The following is a 21,560-nucleotide window of genomic DNA, read 5'->3' as shown; positions in this document are numbered from 1 at the left end:
ACAACAATTAATTAGGAAAGCTAACAGAATATCATCATCTATTGTGAGGGGAGTAGATAACAATTGGGAGGTTATTTTTCACTTATACAGGATACAGATAAGATCACATCTGGAAAGTAGCATTAGTCACCTTATTTAAAAACATAAATGTGTTGCACACAGTTCAGAGGAAGGTTACCAGACTTTCACAGGAATGAATGGCTTGTCATGAGGAATGGCTTGTATCATCTAGGCTTCCCTCTGCTGGAGTTTAGAAGGGCAAGAGGGGCTTGACTAAAATAAATACAATTCTGAGGGTGTCCTGAAGGGGTGAATGTGGAGATGTTATGCCCTCTTATGGAAGAATCTAGAACTAGGAGTCACTGATTAAAAGTAATGGGTTGTTCATTTAAATCGGAGATGGAACCTTTTTCCTGTCAGAGAGCTGAGTGTCTTATGGACTCTCTTTGTGGAAAGATGGTGGAAGCAGAATTGCAATTTGTTATGTTTAAGATACAGGCGAATAAATTCTTGTTAAGCAAAGAGTTTTCAGATTATCAGAGGTGAGCAGCAATGTGGATTTGAGGTTATAATCAGCCATGATGGTTTAGAAATACAATGGGCCAAATAGTTTACTCCTGCTCCTTGTTCACTTGCTTGTGTTTTCACAGACTACGCCTATTGACAAGTTCAACTTAGGTCTCAGGTTGACAAAGGCTGGTGTGTAAAGTAAGAGATTTTCTGGCTTTGGAAAAACCCAACTACTTTCTTACATTGCTATTCCATGGGCAAAACGCCTGCAGTAGCACTGAAAATCCTGATCTTAGTCTGCATAAGTTCTATAAAGTAGATCAACAGTATAGCTAATTAGAGGCAATTGTTTCCAGTTTGCAGCCCAAGAAATAAGAAAATATTTAAATGTTAATCAGTGCAGAGCACAGTAGAAGTGTGTGAAATGAATTCATCCAGAATTTTGAATAGAAATAGTTGTGATAAGATAAATGTGGTGATAGTACAATTGCAAGTGATATGAAGCAACAAAAATAAGGAACTACAACTATTGCGAGATGCACTAGAATGAAGGTAATGCATGTGGTTAAAGTACAAATGGTCTTTTAGAATGCAGTCAGCACTACTTCTTTGATCGATACATATTGAATTCAACAAAGAAAGAAACATTGCTTAAGTTAGTTCCTGGAAAAGAATGGGGCACACAGCTGATGTGAAACTAGAAAAACAATTGGAAAATAGTGACCAGGATATAGTTAGGTTCAATGTGAGAATAGAGGAAGATAATTGAGAGTAAAAGATAAGGCTACAGGATTGGGAAAAAAAAAGGCAAGTTCAGCAAGATAAAAAGGCACCAGGCCTTAATTAACTGAGCTGAAAATTTAACAAACAGGTCAACAGAACAGTAACTGCAAGTCCAGAAAGGTAAGATGGATACAGCACAAAATAAATAGATTCTGGTAAATTGATAAGACAGTGTCTGAAAGAATAAAGCTTTGCATAAAAGAGATTAAAACTTTATTGAAGTTATTAATGGTTTAGAGACATAACAACAATTTAAATTAACAGCCTTTTAATTAAAAGTAGGCATGAAAGATGGATCTTTAAGAGAACGGCTAAATGGATGCATGGATATTCACCTAAAAAAATCAGTAAAAGCTGATCAGCTACTTAAAAAAATTGTTAGCACAAACACAATCCTAAATATGGATCATATGGTAAGTGAAAATTTGGAGGTTAGTGATGAAATCCTTCAAAGTAGAGGTGTGATATGCAAATTGGTGGAGTGGTGAGGATGTAAGCTTTAAAATAAAGAACAGTACAGATGGGCTGGACAATGGCAAATGGAATGTAATCCTGAAAATGTGAATTGATGCATTTTGAGAGGACTAAAAAGGCAAGGGCGTACGCACTGAATGGTAGGATGCCAGGATGTACAGAGAAGCAAACGGACTTCAGTCTACATTCAATAGATCGGTGAAGGCAGTGGGACAAGTAGATAAGGTGCACCAGACGACATAACGAGATACTTGCCTTTACTCATACTGAATACATGGGCAAATTGGTCATGATGGAGCTGTATATAGCATTAGTTAGGCCACAACTGGAGTCCTGTGTGCAGTCCCGGTCAGCACAATATAGAAAGAGTGTAATTGCAGTAGAGAGGGTGCAGAAGAGATTCATCAGGATACTGCCTGGGCTGGGGTGATTCTGCTAAAAAGAGAGACTAGATAGGGTGGGGTTAAATTTCTTAGAGTAGAGAAGGCTAAGGGGAGGGGTATGATCTGATTGAGGTATACAAAGGATTAGATAGGGAGAAAACTCTCTTTTTAGCACAAGGGTGAATAACTAGGAGCACAGTTTGAAGGCAAGGTGCAAGAGGTTTCGAGGGGATTTGAGGAACTAAAAAGAGAGACTAGATAGAGTGGGGTTAAATTTCTTAGAGTAGAGAAGGCTAAGGGGAAGGGTATGATCTGATTGACGTATACAAAGGATTAGATAGGGAGAAAACTCTCTTTTTAGCACAAGGGTGAATAACTAGGAGCACAGTTTGAAGGCAAGCTGCAAGAGGTTTCGAGGGGATTTGAGGAAAATAATTTTCACCCAGAGGGGTGTGAATAGTTAGAACTGAATGAGGAGAGATTAGAGAACCTGGGTTTGTTTTCACTCGAATGTTAAAGGATGAGATGTGGCCTGATAGAAATTTACAAAATGATGAGAGGCATGGGTAGGATGGATAGTCGGAGTTTTTCTTCCCCCAGGGGAGAAATGTCAATCATTAAAAGACACAGGTTTATGGTAAAAGGGGTAAGTTTAAATGAGTTACGAGAGGTAGTTTTTTTTATACAGAAGGTGTTAAATGCATGGAATTCACTGCCAGAGGTGGTGGTGGAGCCAGATATAATAGCAATGTTTAAGTGGCATCTTGAATAGGCAGGGAATAGAGGGATATGGACAGTGTAGAGGCAAAAAGGTTTTTAAGTTTAGAAAGGCATCACGTGCTGGTGAAGTCTTGGTGGATTGAAGGGTTTGTTCCTGTGCTATAATGTTCGTCCTTTATTCATTCTTCTTTGACTGTCCGAAAGGGTATTAAAGATGGGAACCATCAAGACATTTAAGAATTATTTAGATGGCCACTTGAACTGCGTTGCATTCATGCATATGGGCAAAATGCTGGAAAATTGGATTAGAATAGATGGATGTCTGATGATGGGTGCCAATATGATGTGCTGAAGGGCTCCTTTCCATATTGTAAAAACTTTATCATCCTTTGAAATAGCAATCTCTTTTCATCTTGTCCTTGTTTATGGTTGACTAGTGTGTATTTATGATTAGAAATTACAGTCAGCTGGTTGGTGCCTATAAACAGCTAAATGGAGAATGTAACTTAATATGGATAATTATGAAATAATATTGTGATGAAAGATATGCATTATATATCAGTTTTGGAGCTGAGATTTTAAAATATTGACTTCTGGGTCTTGATTAGTTTTTTTTTATTAACAAACTGTTAAAAAGTCATCCTGGAACAATAATCTAATCCAGTATCTATTGCTCAGTAAGCAGGTTACTGTGAACTCCATTGGTGTTAATGGAAAATTGTTTATACTGTGATGGCTTACAAAAGGTAAACACTGGAAGTTATTAGTATGTTTTCAATTCAGAATAAGATTGACTTTAATTTAGAGACTGAATGTTCTTAGGATGGTTTACCAGAGACCTGATTAGTACCATAAGCAAGTTTAGTTTTCTCTCCTTAAAGGAATATCAGAGAGTTTAGGGAAAACAGTCACTTAAAGGTTGGTTTTGCAGCTTCAAAAGCAGAACTGTTTGGTTAGAAATCCACAGATTATTCGAATGGGCAGTGCTCCAACAGCTTGTACTTCCAAATAAACCCATTGGTCTATAACTTGGTGTTGTGAAATTTTTAACTTTGTCCACCCTCGTCCAACACTGGCACATCCACACCTTTAAGAAATCTTCATTTTCCTGAGAGCAACATAAAAAGATATGCCACAGCCCTCCAAAATTTACTTGAAAGTCTTATTATTTGACTTAATCTTCAATATGCCAAATTACAAGACGATCCTTCCATTATTGATTAAGTGAAACCAAACTTTCTTTAAAGACCTCATTACTATGTACTCTTCAGTTCATTTTTCTATCTTGGACATGCTATCAAATCATCTTTCTTACTGTTTGTTCCTATGGCTTCAGCATAGCTCTTTTTACATGAACTAATCAAGTTGACTGTTTCTGCTCTTGTGAGGGTCACTGCAGACGTCTTCCACTAGATGCAAGCTAGGGCAACTTATCCAGTAATTCTTCCCTCAGGAAGCCCCAAGTGAACTGAACCGTCTGTTTCTGACAGCAAAATGCAATTAAATAAATTAAGGCCTTACCCCACATCTCATGGCATGCTCTAGGATGCTTAAATAAAAATATAAAAATCAATTTACCTGCTGCTGGTCTTTGATTCTGCAACACACATAAATAATTTATATTGCTCGTGGAATTTTATAAACCTCTCTCTAAGCATTGCTGACCCTATTAAGGAACTCTCCTGTTTACATCTTGTGTTTTAAGTTCTTTTGGTCTGGAACTACATGCATAAATTAAATCTTTTATTGATAGCCAGAACAGAAGCAGTCAATTAAGATGCAGTCTCTGATGCCATGTTCAATTAAGGGTACAGGCGGACCAGTGAAGATCCAGTCAGTGGGTCCACTGCAGTATACAGCTGGCAGTCCAACTAAGAGAGGTGGACAGTGCTAAGACACACAGGAGACCACCAGGGCTCAAAGCAGAGACAGTCCCTGCAAGTTTACAAAAAGTTTAAAAGCCCTTGTGGGTGCTATTGTCAGGCCATTAGTACAGAGGGAGTAGCCCTGCTCAGAACAGTCTCCAGTTGAAGCCATTACATCCCAGGGGTTCTATGCTGAGATGCTGGAAAGGAGACATTGATAGTTATCCCAACCTGGCTGTCTTTCAGGTAGGTGAAATGAGGTCTGCAGATGCTGGAGATTAGAGTCAAGATTCGAGTGGTGCTGGAAATGCACAGCAGGTCAGGCAGCATCCGATGATCAGGAAATTCGATGTTTCGGGCAGGAGCCCTTCATCAGGAAACTCTTAGGTAGCCTCTTCAAATAATGACTCTGGCCTCAGCAGCTACAAGTGAAGCTGACCCAATGGGATTTTGTTTTCCAATTTTGCGCCTAGTTCTGCCTCCTTCCCTGCTTCTGTTGGACCAGGAATTCCAGCTCAAAGTCTGAACCAAAATTTAGAAGTTAAATTATCAAAATGTAAAAATCATGTTGAGAAAGCAAATGCCGCTGAAGGGAAACAACGGTCTAGTGGCATTATCACGGTAATGTTCTGTGAATCTAGGTTCAAATCCTGTCATGGCAGACTATGGAATTTGAATTCAATAAGAAATAAGGAATTAAGAGTCTAATGATGACTATGAAATTATGACTATTAGAAAATCCCATCTGGTTCAGTCATGTTCTCCATTCTAACCTGGTCTCACCAGACCCAAAGCAATCACTCTTAAATTACCTCTCGGCAATTAGGGATTGGCAATTAAATTTGGTCTAGCTCGCAAGATAACATCCCATGCATTTATTGAAAAGAGAGAGAGAGAAAAAAATCTGTAAATTTAACAATAATTAAAACATGCAGAAATGGGAGTCCAGATTTGTAAAAGTTAATCTTCAGTGCCAGTGAAATGATTTGATAGTAACTAAGACTTTTATGTTGTTAAAAATTCATTTAGGCTTGAATGAGAATGCCCAAAATATTTTGGCATATTTTTACAGTGCATTTGTATTACGTAACCCAAATTTATGTTTGTGTTGTATTTGAATCTCTTGGTGAAGTCCTGGTATAGCATACCTTTTGGTGGGACATGTCAACTTGAACAGTTTAACTTTGCATGTGTGATCACTGAAAATAGCTGACCAATTAATAATGGCAATGCTGATGGCCTCATTGTTGTTCTCAATGCATGTCTGGATCATTACAATTTCATGTATGGTGTAATGAAGAATCCAGAAAATGATAGATCAATGCAAGTCTTTTCCAAAATAAAGTGCTTTTCTAACTGCCTATATGCAAAAATTCAAAACAGTTTTAAAAGGAATTGCACTCTCTCCTGAAGATCACTGTGATCTTACTGTTTCATGTCATGTCATATAAACTGCACTGCGAGAACAATAATTGTATTTAAACTACAGCTAAAATTTAATAGACAAAACAAAAATAATTCAAATCTCCATTATTATAGCAGGAAATTGAATCCTGAGATCTCTCATCTCAGCTGAAAATTTAATGGTAGCTCTGCTACTGTTCACTTCAGCTGTTTCTGCTATGCTTTACACAGTCAGTTTGGTAGCTCTATAAATATAAAAGCAGATTTTAAAATCATTTCAAAAAATCGTCACTTTTTTTACTTCAGTTAACTCTTGGTTGAATTTTCCAAGACAATCATTTCTGCAGTTCAGATGGGAATTATGTATGGGCACTGCAGAATTCCTAATGTAGCAGATGCCGAGGAAATTGCCAAGAATTTCAGGATTTCACTGGGATGTTTCCCCTATGCCTGCAACCTTCCAAAAGTATCCAGTTAAATTAGATAATTCAGAGGGTTCTGTTGTAATATAAGTAATAGTTATCCACGAAAGGTTAGACTATGAAAAACAGGTCTTACCCTGGAGAACTATAATGCTGACACCATAACTTACAACACACACTTCTCCTAAATCCCTTACAGTGCTCCTGACATCTTACACAACTAGACCCTGACCTGATATCAGACATCCCAACAATTGCCAGACCCACTACTCCCCATCCCCCAAGGGACTTCAACAACACCCCTTGCACCCATGACTGAACGCTCCTTTCCCACCACTAGGCCTGACACCCTTCTTCCCACTGTGACTTGAGTCCCACCATCATCACCCATGCATCCCAATACACCCCTTTCCTTAACACTGGACGTGACAACACCCTGGCCAGTAAGATCTAATACAGCATCTCCTCTTAGGATCCAATACTCTCCCGCAGTGCTAAAACTAACACAGTGTCTCTGGGCCCAGCTACATCTCCCTCCCCATTACTGAGCTCAACAGCCCAGCACCTGTAGGTTCCCTCCCCAACAGTACTAATGTACCCCAGTCTTCATCGATTTGTTTCTGACCTGCCACACCCACCCCACTGCTAGACCAGACAATCTGAAACTCCCCTTTGCCGGGTCCAATGCTTCCAGACCACTAATGCTCCATCACTTAGAATCACAGAATTGCTACTATGCAGATAGAATCCGTTTAGTCCATTGTGTTTGCACCGACCCTTTCAAACAGCATCACACCCTATTCTCATAACCCCACATTTACCATTGTTAATCCACAGAAACTACACTACCCTGGACAATACAGGGCAATTTAGGCATGACTAATCTACATAACCTGCACATCTTTGGACTATGGGAGGAAACCGGAGCACTTGGAGGAAACCCACTTAGACACATGGAGAATGTGCAAGCTCCTCACAGACAGTTACCCATAGTTTGAATCTAATCCAGGTCCCTGGTGCTGTGAGGCAGCAGTGCTAACCACTGTGCCAATGGTAACTTACCTGGCATTCTTCCAATCATGTGCTCTAATGCCCAATTTACCTTCTATACTTAACTTTTCATAGGAGGTGTCATAGTGGCGGTGTGACTGGACCATTTAAATCTCAGATGATGGCAACTACTGTGTAAAAGGGGAATAGGCTTGACACCCTCCAACTATCCTGAAGTATGAAGGAGCCGTTAAGGTAATCTCTGCATTACTGCAAGAGTCATGATTTGAATCGCCTGCCAAAACTCTTTCTTTAACCGCACAAAGTAGGAGAAGTGTGGCAATCTAACTATGATTGCCATTCCTCAGAAGAAAAAGCCCTTTGTATCTCTCGACAGATGCCTGTGGACTGACTGAGTTTCTCCAGCACATTGTTTTTGATTCAGAATATAAGCATTCAGTATTTTCCTTATGTTTTAATGCAAAATACTAATTCAGATGTAAGTGACGTTAATTACAAGAATGGGTCAATCAATCTTTGTGGTGCTTGCAAAATTATCAAATGTAATACAGTTTGCAGTATGGTAATTTACGGAATGGCTATATGAAATTGCAGAGTACACATTCCATGCAAATTCAGCAACAATTTTAGAAGTCCAAATTTTATTTAGTACCCTTTCTTTCATCACTTGACTGGGAGCCTGGCAATCAATTGCAGTTTTGATTAGATTTCAGTTTTACCAAATTATAAGGCAAGATAAGAACCTTTATTACAAATACTTTATGACTTTTTCCTATTGGGCTTTCTCCTCAATCTATCAACTGAAAAGAAATCTGTAAATGTAATCTTTATCTTGATTTTATATTATCTGTTGAATGATGATCGGATTTTGTTGACCCTTTGAGAACTAAAAGGTGGGTTATCTTCTGAGGAATAAATGTGCTCTTTATTACATATTTTTCAAGTATAATTATTGCCAGAAAATCCATAAAGATGAATGCTATAAAACAGAGCCTGAACCTGACGCAGGGCAAATAATTTTTTCTGTAGAGAATAGAACACGTTTCAATGCTGACACTTGCAGGAAATTTTCAAACGGCAAGCCTGATTTTTCTGGAAGTTCATGACTCCAGTCTAGGTTTTACGTCTAACACAACAGCAAAAAAAAGTTTAACAAACATTTCAAATCAGGAAATAAAATAACGAACCCTGCAGATCCTGGAAATCTGAAACAATAGCAGAAATTACTGAGAAATCCAGCAGGTCTGTTAGTATCCTTGGAGAGAAAGCAGAATTAATGTTTCTAGTCCAGTGACCCTTCAGATCTTTCAAATCACATCATTATCAAATGGAGCAAAACATAACATGTTTTGGATGGAAGCAACAAGACTTGAGAAATTGTATATCAGTCATACAAACAGCATTGTAGGGAGGTTGTCTAGATATTAATTAAAAGTGAATATTAAATGTGAATAATGAATTATTTGTAATTAGTTACATTGAAGCTCTCTCTGCTGCCCCCTGCTCCTCAGCGCTGCACACAACCCCACTCTTAACATCTTCTCATCAAGTCAAATCTGCCTTCAGGCTTTCCAAGGCAAGTGCTTTCACTTAGCTATTTCTTTTGATGACCATACAGCTGTCGCAACACAAAGAATGCCCGGTTCCACATCCATAACATCACCCAACAGCACAGTTTTGTCACTCCATCCGCAGCTCAAATCCTCAATATTCCCTCTAGACTTGACCATCCCAAACATTTGGCTGACTCTCAATTATTAAATCACATGAACTTAACCTCAACGAAAATTTTACTACCTGTACCCACAAGTTCAGTTCATCCATCAGCCCCATGTTCTCTATTTAACACTGGCTCATGATTAAGAAAAGGCATAATTTTAAAAATCTCTTTCTTCTTTTCAAAGACCCCACCTCTACCTCTAATATTTTTCAGCCCTATAACATTCCTCTAATTTTAGCCTATTGCACATCTACAAACTTAAGCACTCCACCATTGGTGGCTGTGACTTCAGCTGCCTCAGTTCTGAAATTCTTTCTTTCCAAAACTCTCCTTAAAGCTCACCTCCTTGACAATGTTAAAGGTCATCCCTCTTTGTATCTCTTTCTTTGGTGACAGACTACAGAACCGAGGAGCATAACTGTAAAATTAGAGCAGCGTCATTCAGGGATTGGGTCAGAAAGCACTTCATCACATTAATGGTTACAAAAGTCTCAAACTTTCCCATAAATTGTCAAGGCTGTGTCAATAGCTTTTTGATAGATCAATTATTCGAGATATGGAATAAAGATGAGCAAATAGAATTGAAACACAAATAAACCATGATTGAATTTATTGGCAGAACAGACTTGAAGGTTGGTGATTTGCTGAATGACCAACTCCTATCCTTCTATGAGCATCCACCCAAATTGTTTACATTTCTGTGCACTACCTTGGAATGTAATTCTATATTAAGAGCACTGTATGTCTATGTTTTTATTTGTATTGGGTATTACTATCACAGTCAGATTTGTTGCCCAGCCCTAACTGCTCTTGAACTGCTTGGCTCTCTGACTATTTCAGAGGACAGTTAAATGCCCACCATATGAAGCAAGTTGATAAATGGTTAACAGGGTTTTTGAGGTGTAAAGTTTAGCAGGTAAAAGATGGAAGGCTGTCCAGGACAGCATTTAAATAGTTAAATCTAGATGTCAGGTTTAAAAGACAGAAAACAGATTGCAATTCACAAATTGTAATTGGTAAACTATTGTCCTGAAGTTACTGCAGCATCTGTCAACAGTCTTAGTCTCTAATATACTTCGGTCAACAGTTGGCCATAACTGCCCTATAGATCATTTGAACATTTTCCTAAAGTAGTCACAATGAAATATTCTTATTGAAGTTGAAAATGTAACTAGTGAATTAGACTTTTCAAGTGTTTTATCATGACTACAGAATGTTTAACTACAATCAGACAGGCTTGCAATTTTATGTATTCAAATCACAAAATGCAATTAAAGAACCAGTTATTGAGGCAAGCATACATTAGCAAGTATATTCATTTTCATAATGCATTTCCAGAATGACAGACTAAGGTTACATTTTATGACATAAATTTCTGAATCACTGTTTCTGAAGTCATTTTCTCCATTGAATAACTGTTTGAACTACTATAGCAATATAATCTGAGAACTTTAATAAGGACATTTATTTTTATTTGTGTCTGATCCTTACATTGACCAGTTGATTCTTGCACAATTTATTACATTCCAGTCAATGTCAGTGTTTATAAGTAGCGAAAATGAAAGGATAAAGGTACATTTATTGAAATCCCTTTGATTGCAACAAGTGTGGATCATATTAGAAATTTCTAGAAAAAATTACTTTATCTCAATCTGGTGACAAATTAATCTAATTTGACGTCAAGTCTTTTGAAAGACGACTAATATTAAGCATGAAAAAACTGGCAGAAAAAAATGCCAATGTAAATGCACATACCTGTAGAAGGGAATCAGAGGCTAGGCGAACTCTTTGCTGGAAAAGAACACTTAATGCTCGATTCTGTTGTTCAAGATCAAACACCCTCGTGCGCAATTTCAGGCACTCTTCTCTTAAGTCCTGTAGGTATAATTGTATTGAAGGAGAGGATTTCAAGAACATAGCTCATTTTTGTTATTAATCTTTTTTCAGACAATCAATACAATAGGATGAGAAAACAAATGTAATTTCAATCAAGCGTTCAATTGATGCTATAAATTTTTAGTGATATTGTCCAGTGAGTTGAAATCCGAGTTCCCTTTATCCCCAGTCTTAGGCTTGGCTATTATTACACTTTGTCATCTTCACAAAGGAGCATTAAGCAAAACAGCCATTTGCTTTTGGAGGCAAAAGGCTAGATTCACTGTACCTGGCATCTACATAATATTTCATATGAGTATTAACCACCATTATGAACAGATTAATCAACACCATTGTTTTGGCAGAGGGGTAATGCACACCACATAAGGGAACAAAAACACTAAAGTAGAGGTTTTTTTAAATATCAAATAACATGATTAAGACACAGACATACAGGACCTAAACTTGCTGGGTTGTTTTGCTCCCTGCAGGTTTAATTTACAAATTTACAAAGAGATTAAAAACCACAGAAACATATACTGATGACAATACCACATAATGGTTGATATCTTTTACATGTCCACATAAGTATTGCACTGCATTTTGTTTTTATTTCTAATATAAGACACTACAGCCAATAATATTCCCCCCTTGTTTAATCTTTTATTGTGCCCGAATGAATAAAAACCTAAGAAGGATTTGGTGTGACTTCCTTTAATTTTCCTTCCCTTCAAAAGATGTGCCACATCATTGTGTACAGTCAGGACTATTTGTGGAAGATTTGAGAACATATGTGACTAACAAAGAGTCTGACTTTTTCCAATGCAACCAGTGCCTGTTAAAATGCAAGCAATGACAGTGGAACATTATTTACAACAATAAATTGTACCAATTCAAAAAATCATTGTGCCTGAATTTGCTAGAGGCTCCTGTTGGAGTAATGACATAATCTGAGTCATGGCAAGTACATCTGATGTGCCACAACATCATTTGTATTGTTCTCAACCTCACTATCATTGCTTCTTGAGAAACAGTAAGTCATTCAGTTTGCAGTTCACTTGATAATCTTGTATATATCGGCTTTTTTAACAAAAGGAATAGGTCAATGTGGGGAGTTAGTGAATAGATTTACCTTTTGAGTAAGCAATGCTTGTACAACTTGATTGGCAACCTTTGAAAGAAATAGAATCATTGTCAGCAACAATTTTGTTACATTTCTCAAAAATCACTACCACTCTTCAATGATATTACATTTTATATTAATTAGGCATAAAAGCTCATACAATTCAATCTTTGAGTAGTTGTCCAAATTGCTGGCTTTAACCTAAAATTTTGTTATTATAGCACACTTTACACCATCTCCTTGACAAGCAACTTCAATGGGGAAGTGGTGCTGAAGTGGTAAGATCATTGAATTAGTAGTCCGGAGACCCACATGATGAAAGTTGAATTCAACAGATCAGCTTTTGACAAATGAGGCCTTGCTGCATCTGTATAGAGTTTTGGTGAGACCATACCAGTTCTGACCATTAAGGGAGTGTAACAGAAGTTTAGAGTGATTGCTCTTTATTATTATTCAGAAACTGAGCCTGGATTCTCTAGTATTTTAAAGAATGAGAGGTGGCCTCATTGAAACATTCAACAATTCTTCCAGGATATGACAGAGTAGTGGTGGAACAGGTGTTTCCCTGGCTAGTGAATCCAGAATTCAGGGTAGACAGTCTCAGAACAAGAAACAGACAATATAGCACAGAGATGAGGAGCAATTTCTTCTCTCAGAGTGGTGATTGATTTGAGTTATCTACCCCAGGAAAGCTGCGGAAGCTCAATTGTCGAGTATGTACATAGGTCCTCAAGTTGACAGATTCTGGATATTAATGACATCATTTGGAATAATGGGGAAAAATGGTGTGGGTTTGATGACCAGCCATAATCTCTGAACTGTAGCTCAAGCTCAATGAACTGAATGGCCTACTCTTGTTTTTAATTCTTATGTTCCCACTCCTGCTGACCATCTTGCTTCAAATCTTTCTTCTCCTGGTCTCTCAAGTATACATGCACCTTTCAAAAATATTAATGTATTATTCAAACATACAGGGCTACAGATCCAGAGCTGGAAAATGGTATTAGGCTGAATAGGTTCTTTTTTAAGCTTGCAGACATGAGTTGACCAATTGGCAGCCTTCAATGTCATAAATTTTCATTAGTTCTAAAATGTAGAAAATATTTAATCTGCAAGGTACATTGAGATGCTTTTAATTTAATGTATGAGGTACAGATCAATATTTACTCAGCAGTAATTCTCTTAGTGCAATACAAACATTGCATTTGGTTTCCTGAACAAAAAAATAACCAAATGGCAAAGTGAAGCAAATTGTAGTGCTAGTTTCTTGACAGTGAAATATTCCTTGATTAATATTGATGTCCTATTGTCCCAACTTAGTACTAAAAAGGCAACCAATTGTTTTAAAACATTGCAATATACGTCAGTTATGGTAAAGAGCTCTTTGACTAGAACATACAGACCACAGAATATAACTAACAAAATCAAATTACAAATGATTAATTACTGAAAAACTACCACCTTAACCTGACTACCAAAGTAAAATTGCTGGTATTCGGGAAACACGCCATCAGATTCTTTGTAATTAATGATACAACATTAGAAAAGAATCTAAAAGCAGTCAGAAAGGATGAGGTAACATTTTATGATGTGGAGGTGCTGGTGTTGGAATGGGATGGTCACCTGACTTCACCTGATGAAGGGGCAATGTTCCGAAAGCTCGAGATTTCAAATAAACCTGTTGGACTATAACCTGGTGTCATCTGACTTCTGACCTTGTAACATTTTAAGTATTGTATCTCACCTTTCAGAAGTTTACACTGCAGTCTTATATCAAGGTAACAAATGTATGCTGCAGCATTAACCCAAGTTTGTTGGCATACTATACTGAAATTATTCCAAAGTTCCACTTCACCATGCACTAAATCTTTATGTTGTGCAGATATTGGGTCTTTCTTGCATTTCATACTTCACTCAGACTTTCTTGTGTATCTTTCGAGCAGGTGAACAGAGCAGCAAGAACCAGATAATATAGACCAGGAAAGCCTTAAGCTACGTCTGGTTTAATTTGGATTAACAGATCTCACCAGCAAAAGATGGGAATAGTGTCACTGTTCCTAGATTAGTGAGAAAGAAAGCAATCCAGGATTCATGTTTCAGTGCTTACTGGTAGCAATGATGCAGTTGGAAACAAAAACAAAAAAAAGTGAGAATAACTAACTCCATTAAAATCAGCAACAATATAAGTTTCAAGGCATTAAAAGCAACATATTTTGAATGCATCAAATTTCATTGTGTACCCAGTGAGTATTAAAAGTCAAAATTAATTATTGCGAAATTCCAACACAATGGACTGTGCATCAAATGAGATGCAAAATCAAAGTAAATGAGAGCATTTTGTTCATAGTTGAAAGCATGATTATAGTAAAACAACATGTGAGACAGTGGCTAGAGCATTGAAATACAGCACCATTTTTTCTGCCGTAAGATCGGAGTTAAAATATAGGTCAACCTGCTTCAATGAAATATTCCTCTTTGACAATTGCAAGGGTTCTAATCAAATTTGAGCAGCCTCAGCCTGTTTAGAGATACTGAGAGTTCACTACATAAAATTGCCCAAAGTTCTGACTAAATTACTGGTCTCAACAGACATGGAAGAAAGAAATGAGATGGGAAACAGGTTACATTAAAAAAAAGGAAGTTCTTCGGAGATTGAAATTAAGAATGTTGTTTGGAGAAACTGTAGAAAAGTATTTACCTGCACCACACCTGTTTGAGGTGGAGCTGATGTTGCTGATAGCTTTAAAATCACATACATAGATTTATCTAATGGGAAATATTTCTGTAAATACAAATTATTGAAAGAAAATGGTTTACAGAAGCAAAGAGAATCTCAAAACATTCTGCAACTCTCTCATCTTACCTCATCAAGACATCGTTCATACTGTTCTCTCTGATGCTCATTTTCTAAGGCTAAGGCTGAGTTCTCTGCCTGCAATTGAATTGAAAAAAGAATCCACATCAATACAAGGTCAGGCTGTCATCCATCATAAAAATCAGTGAGGAGCCAAAGGCACTCGTACAAAGACAATGTTTTATCTGCAGTCACCATTATTTGAAATGCAGGTAAATGTACTACATACGTCTATTTAATTAAGATTTACCATTTTGCCAAATTGTCCAATTTTTCTCTTTCACTAAAATATGGAACCCTGGAATTAACTGATCAGAAACCAAACAGCACAACTTCTAGATTTTCATCCAGCAGTTGAGTGGTACTTTCAAATTCATTCAAGAATATTATCTTGCACAAGATGTGCCAGACCAGTCATTGATCTCCATCTATGACACTGTTGGGTGCTGCCTACCTTTTACCATGGCTCCATTGGAATTCTTTGGTTGGCTTTGATTTTTCTGTCACCCTGCTGTGTTATGTTGTTGCTGTGCACGTTTACTAGCATTACATGTTATTTTAGAAAACTAGCACTAACCGAGGAAAAGTGCCCACTTAATGATCCAAAATCACTACCATTATTATTAACCTTGCTATTTTAACCACAAACAAATGAAGGGTTAAAGTATGAATACAAACCAGGTGAATATGAACATGCATGATCATTTGCTGAAACTACAGTGCCTATTACTCATTTTTAATTTACAAATCAAAAACCTAATTAATCATATCTGAATGACCTATAAGTGATATGTTGCTCATAGCAGAAGTATTGAACTATATTATTCTATTACAATTTCATTAAACTGTTATTTATAATATACCTTTCAAATCATAAAGGAATGTTTTTAATTCTCTTTGCAAAGGTTAGGCAGCAACAAATTTTAATCAAATTTGACATGTTAACTGCACTATTACAAAACTACAGTACAGGAAATATATTAACAGCACAAAACTGTATTCTGCAAAGAAAGACTGATACAGCCAAAAATGTCAAACATTCAAATTAACGTATGAGGTCATTGTGAATTATGAATCTTTGTAAAACAATTTTTTCAGACAATTTTGTTAAATACAATGGAAAAAGACTAATTTGGAATTTGTTTTTTCTCAGTATATAATATACTTGCTTTAAACACATTTAACTACAGATAAAAACTGATCAAGTCAAATACTAAATGCACATCAACAAACAATGATTTAAGGTTTCAGAAATTCTCTCGAATACGCATAAAAGGGGATGTGCAAAGATATTTCAGATTCTGAATTGAGACAACATAGAGCTTGTGACCTTTCAGAATGTGAATCGCATTCTAGGTAAAGTACTCAAACATTTACATTCTTTTGTCAAAATATCAAAAAAAAGTTGAAATCTAACTCTTATAATGTTCACATAATTATGATTTTAAATGAAAATGCATCATTAATACTTGATAATCCTAAAGAGAAAAAGATGAGGTATATATAAACTACATTAATATCATGAGCAAATTGATGGTAGTGAAGAACAGCTTGACTAGTCATCCAAATTCTTTGGAATGATAACACGCACAATGTGGTATACGAAAAACACAGCAAAACCTCATCACATTATCCTCTTCTACTAGAGGAAGGAAGCCGTTCTGAAGAAGGGTTACTGGATCCAACATGTTAACTCCTGATTTCCCTCCACAGGTGCTGCAAAACCTGCTAATGTTTTTCCAGAAATTTCTGTTTTTGACTCAAAATATTACTTTGCTTGTTTCCAACCAAAGAATTATTTTATCAAGCAACCCAAACAGGAAATCTGGAAATCATGTTCAACAATTATGAAAGTAGATTGAACTTGGAACCTGCTGGCCTAATGAGCCTGAATGCCACTTATCACTGCTACTCTCAAACATTAGTAGGATTTCCATACATTATTTTATCTTAGGCATGAATTCACCACATTAAAAAAAATCTACACAATGCTTGAGAGTAAAAGAGGTCAATTATTTACATATTTAAACATAGAGCAGCACTTGCTCATGATGACAGCAATAAAATCCCTGGGGTTTGCAGTTTGGATTTAAAAATTAAGCCAACTACTCTTGAAATCACACTAGTTTAGCCTAAAAATGATCAACTTTTATAGACTAAAGTGTGTGAAAACATTAATAGAGTTAAACGCATCAATACAGGACACTGTAGAGTTATATGAATAATGTGTATATTGTGATCGTTCATTATCAGGTGAATTGAGACCTTAAATGTGTGTTAAGCATCTAGGTCATCAAAGCCACATTTAGTATGGTTGACTTGGAACGGAGGAATCCAGAGGATTTATTTTAACCACCAGAGGGCATTTCCGTTAAACTGCACTGATTTCTACTTTGAGTCGTAACATTGTTAATGAACTTGAATGTTGCTGCCAAGTTCTTGAATATATTTTATACACAAAGGAAAAAATTATACTTTTAAAAACATCAGCTCCTAAACAAAATGGTCAAATAAGAAGCAAAAAACAGCTGGATGCAAGTGGAAACTGCTTTTGGGAGCTTTACAGACTGTGCGTGGTTCAGTGAACATGAAAAACATGCAAGACTGCTGTAAAGTGTACCCTATTGTCGCCCACCTTCATATTCTTCATTCAACCTTTATGGTTTGAGTGGTTTTGACTTCCCAGGAAGTTTAGATATAACTGCAGCTAAGTTACATTACTTAATTCCCAATGAATTGTGTATGCAATTTATCCCAATTTATACCAAAATATTACCATACAGAAACTTCCTTGTACTATTTCCTATATACATTTACTGAAATCCTCTGCTATTCATTTACATAGATACACCTTCCTGCAAAGTTTGTATGACTCTCCTATATTTGTGCAAACAACAGATTGGGATGGAGCTTCCCCTAACTGTTTGGTGCAGCAACAGTATGGAGTCATCCGAATTTGCCAAAACAAAGATTTCCAGTGTTTTTTTTTAAGGTTGTCTACACCCATCTAATATACTTAATAAAGGCCATATCAATCTCAGTACACCAGAAATGTATGAGAATTCTTCACCCCACTGTGTTCAAAAATATATTTGCAGCTGGAATAACCTCCCTAAGCATAACTACTAAGTGTATATTAATTGAGTTTAATTATACACAATTAATGAACATTAAATTTACACCCACACAGATACAAACTGGGCTTCTTATGGTGCAGTGGTAATGCCTCTGCCTCTGAGCCAGGAGGCCCAAGCTCAAGTCCTATCTGATCCAGAAGTGGGTAGTAACATCTCTAAATGGGTTTATTAAAGTAACAAACTGACACAAACTGGAACTGTTCCACACTGTAGGGATTCTACGGATTCTATGATTCTGCTGCTACTGGAGGCAAGAATCGTTATGCTTACAAACGTGTACATTTTGGTTCCAGTTTGATCCTTCACTAATTAGCTGTGTGCAAAATAATATGGTACCAGAAGTGGTTGACCGCAGGCTGAAAATGAAGCAAACCCATTGAGAAAAATTACAATCCTGGTGCCCAATGTAGAAAATAGCAGAGATTTTGCACTGTAAATTGACAGTGTCTGAATATATTCCAATATTCTCAGAAGCTGAACATTATGACTAAAGGAAAAATATAAGTATATGGACAGGCATTATGCTCCTATCAAAAGGTAACAAAAGACAGATGCTCTTATATTGCTTCCTACAAGAAGTAAAATCAGAAAGAAAGTAATTGTTGATGTAGATACCCATCAATTGGATAATAATAGAGGTTTGGATCTTCTGCTAAAGTTCTTGGATGAAATCTACAAAGATAGTGACGTATTAAACACTTACAAATTATGGTGTGATCATAGAAAACACAGTCATTTAATTGAATTTTAACAGATGTTCTAAAAGATGAATAAAATTCAATTCAGGCACTTCTAGGTTAGTGATGACGTTAAGGTGTCCTGTATGTTTATGTCACCTCTCAAATAGTTGTCAGGTTTTCAGAGAGAAAGACTTTACCTTAAGAAATTCTACATAAACAGTTATTACCTTTAGCCATGATGGAACTATTGAGACAATCCTCAGTGGCACAAAGAATAGAACAATACATTTTGTTACTAGATTTCAAAATAGTCCAACTGGATGCAGGCATAGATGCAATGTGAGGATTAAAGATAGGAAGAATGAAGCTAAAAGTACCTTTAGCTCATTTGGCTATTAGAGCAACAATAAAAAAAATACATGCACAAAGGAACTGTTAAGAGTTCCTGAAGAAGGCATTCCTTACAATACAATGTTTTGTAAGAAATGAAGATTTATTTAAGTAGTTTTAAAAATGTTGGGCATGTTCTAACTTTATTTGAAAACAGAGGATAAAGTATATTCCCCAGTGTGGGCGTTATATTTAAAATTATGAAATTTCAACAGAAATCCCTTAAAGAAAACCCCCACAGAAGTAGTAAATATTAGCTGAAGATCAAACCTTCAGATTGCTTTCAGGAAATATAATAAAACTTTTCTGCATAATAATGAAGGAAAAAGAAAGAGAAGAGAAAACAAACAAAAGGAATTCATTGCATTTTGTGATTGTGCGTCGCTTTTACTCCACGTCATTAAAATGAATGACTCCACAGAAAATTTGGGCTGAACTTCTGTTGGCAGAGAATTAGGAGAGCAAAAAGGGGCCATGAAATAACCTTGACAAGTAGAGTTAAAAGTAAGTGGATAACTAGGGAGAAGGTCAGGCCACTTAAGGATAAAAGGAGGGCACTTGTGCTTGAAGGCAAAGGAAATGGGAGAGATCCTAAATGAGGACTTTGCATCGGCATTCACCCAGTAGAAAGATATGGAGGATAGTGAGATTGGTGTGGAGCATGCTAATATGGCAGGGCATTTTGAGATCAAGAAAGAAGTGGTGTTGGGTTCTTGAAGAAGTCCCCAGGGCATGATGGTATCTACCCCAGGTTAATGAGAAAGGCAAGAGAGGAGATTGCTGGGGCCTTGACCAAGATCTTTGTATCCTTGGTAGCCACTGGAGGACTGGTGATTAGTTAATGTTGTTCCTCAGTTCAAGAAGAGAAATAGGGATAATCCAGGAAACAATAGACCAGAGATTGGGGATTGGGAAACTAATGGAAACAATTCTTAGGGATAGGATTTACATGCATTTGGAAAAGCATGGCCTAATTAGGGAGAGTTAGCATGACTTTGTGCAGGGCAGGTCATCACTAACTTGATTGAATTCTTTATAGAGGTGATGAAGATGATTGATGAGGGTACAGCAGTGGATGTTGTCTACATGGATTTTAGTAAGGCTTTCAACAAAGTCCTTCACGGTAGACTCATCTGGAAGATTAAAATGCATGGGATCCATGGTAACTTGGATTCAGAATTGACTTGCCCTTGGAAGACAGAGGGTAATGGTGGAGGGTGATTTTCTGGTTGGAGGTCCATGACTAGTGGTATTCCACAGGCGATTGGTACTGGAACCTCTGCTGTTTGTGATATATATAAATAAATGATTTTGATGAAAATATAGATGGGTGGGTTAGTAAGTTTGCATACAATACAAAGATCAAAGGAAAATGGATAGCATAGAAGGTTGTTAAAGGACACAGCGGGACATAGATCACTTGCAGATATGGGTGGAAAAATGGCAGATGGAGGTCAATCCAGCTAAGTGTAAGGTGCTGCACTTTATGAGATCAGATATTAAGGAAAAGTATACAGTTAATGCCAGGACCCTGAACAGAGGAATCTTGGGGTTCAAATCCATAGCTCCCTGAAATTGGTCACTCAAGTAGATAGGATGGTGAAGGAGGCATATGGCATGCTTGCCATTATTGGTCAGGCAACTGAATACAACAGTCACCATGTCATGTCCCTTTGCAACTTTAAAGACATTGATTAGGCTGCACTTAGAGTATTGCATTCAATTCTGGTCACCACATTACAGGAAGGAAGTGGAGGCTTTGGAGGTGGTGCAGAAGAGGTTTACTAGGATGCTGTCTGGATTAGAGGGACTAAGCTATACGGAGATACTACAAGAAGTCGGGTTGTCTTCTCTGGAGCTGTGGAGGCTGAGGGGAGACTTGACAGAAGTCTATAAAATTATGAGATGCATAGATAGGATTGATGGTAAGAATTTTTTTCTTAAGAGTTGAAATGTCTAATACTAGGGGGCATGCATTTAAGGTGAGAGGGGAAAGTTCCAAGAAGATGTGAGGGGCAACTTGTTTCTCTTTTACACAGAGAATGGCAGGAATCTGGAATACACTGCCAGGGAGATGGAGACAGATATGTTAACGACGCTTAAGGGATGTTTAGATCAGCACATGAATATACAAGGGATGGAGGGATATGGACCAAGGGCAGGCAGAAGGGATTGGTTTAATTTGCTACGATGCTGTACTGAAGTGCAG

The 21,560-nt window shown here is 37.0% G+C and overlaps 1 protein-coding gene across 9 annotated transcripts in view; it reads right to left on the bottom strand.

The window, feature by feature from the left end:
• The window catches only part of nckap5l (NCK-associated protein 5-like), a 657,886-nt gene that overhangs the window by 173,653 nt on the left and 462,673 nt on the right, over positions 1 to 21,560 (bottom strand). For all 9 annotated transcript variants that reach the window (XM_043694066.1, XM_043694059.1, XM_043694057.1 and 6 more), the window contains 3 exons: positions 15,154 to 15,222; positions 12,300 to 12,338; positions 11,048 to 11,167 (listed from right to left, as the gene is read on the bottom strand). In XM_043694066.1, coding sequence (XP_043550001.1) covers positions 11,048 to 11,167; positions 12,300 to 12,338; positions 15,154 to 15,222 — 228 coding nt within the window. The remainder of the gene's footprint in view (positions 1 to 11,047; positions 11,168 to 12,299; positions 12,339 to 15,153; positions 15,223 to 21,560) is intronic.

Source organism: Chiloscyllium plagiosum, chromosome 7 (assembly GCF_004010195.1).
Source record: "Chiloscyllium plagiosum isolate BGI_BamShark_2017 chromosome 7, ASM401019v2, whole genome shotgun sequence".
Classification (NCBI taxonomy): domain Eukaryota; kingdom Metazoa; phylum Chordata; class Chondrichthyes; order Orectolobiformes; family Hemiscylliidae; genus Chiloscyllium; species Chiloscyllium plagiosum.
Note: the sequence above shows the minus strand (reverse complement) of the source record. Positions and strands in the feature narration are given on the sequence as shown.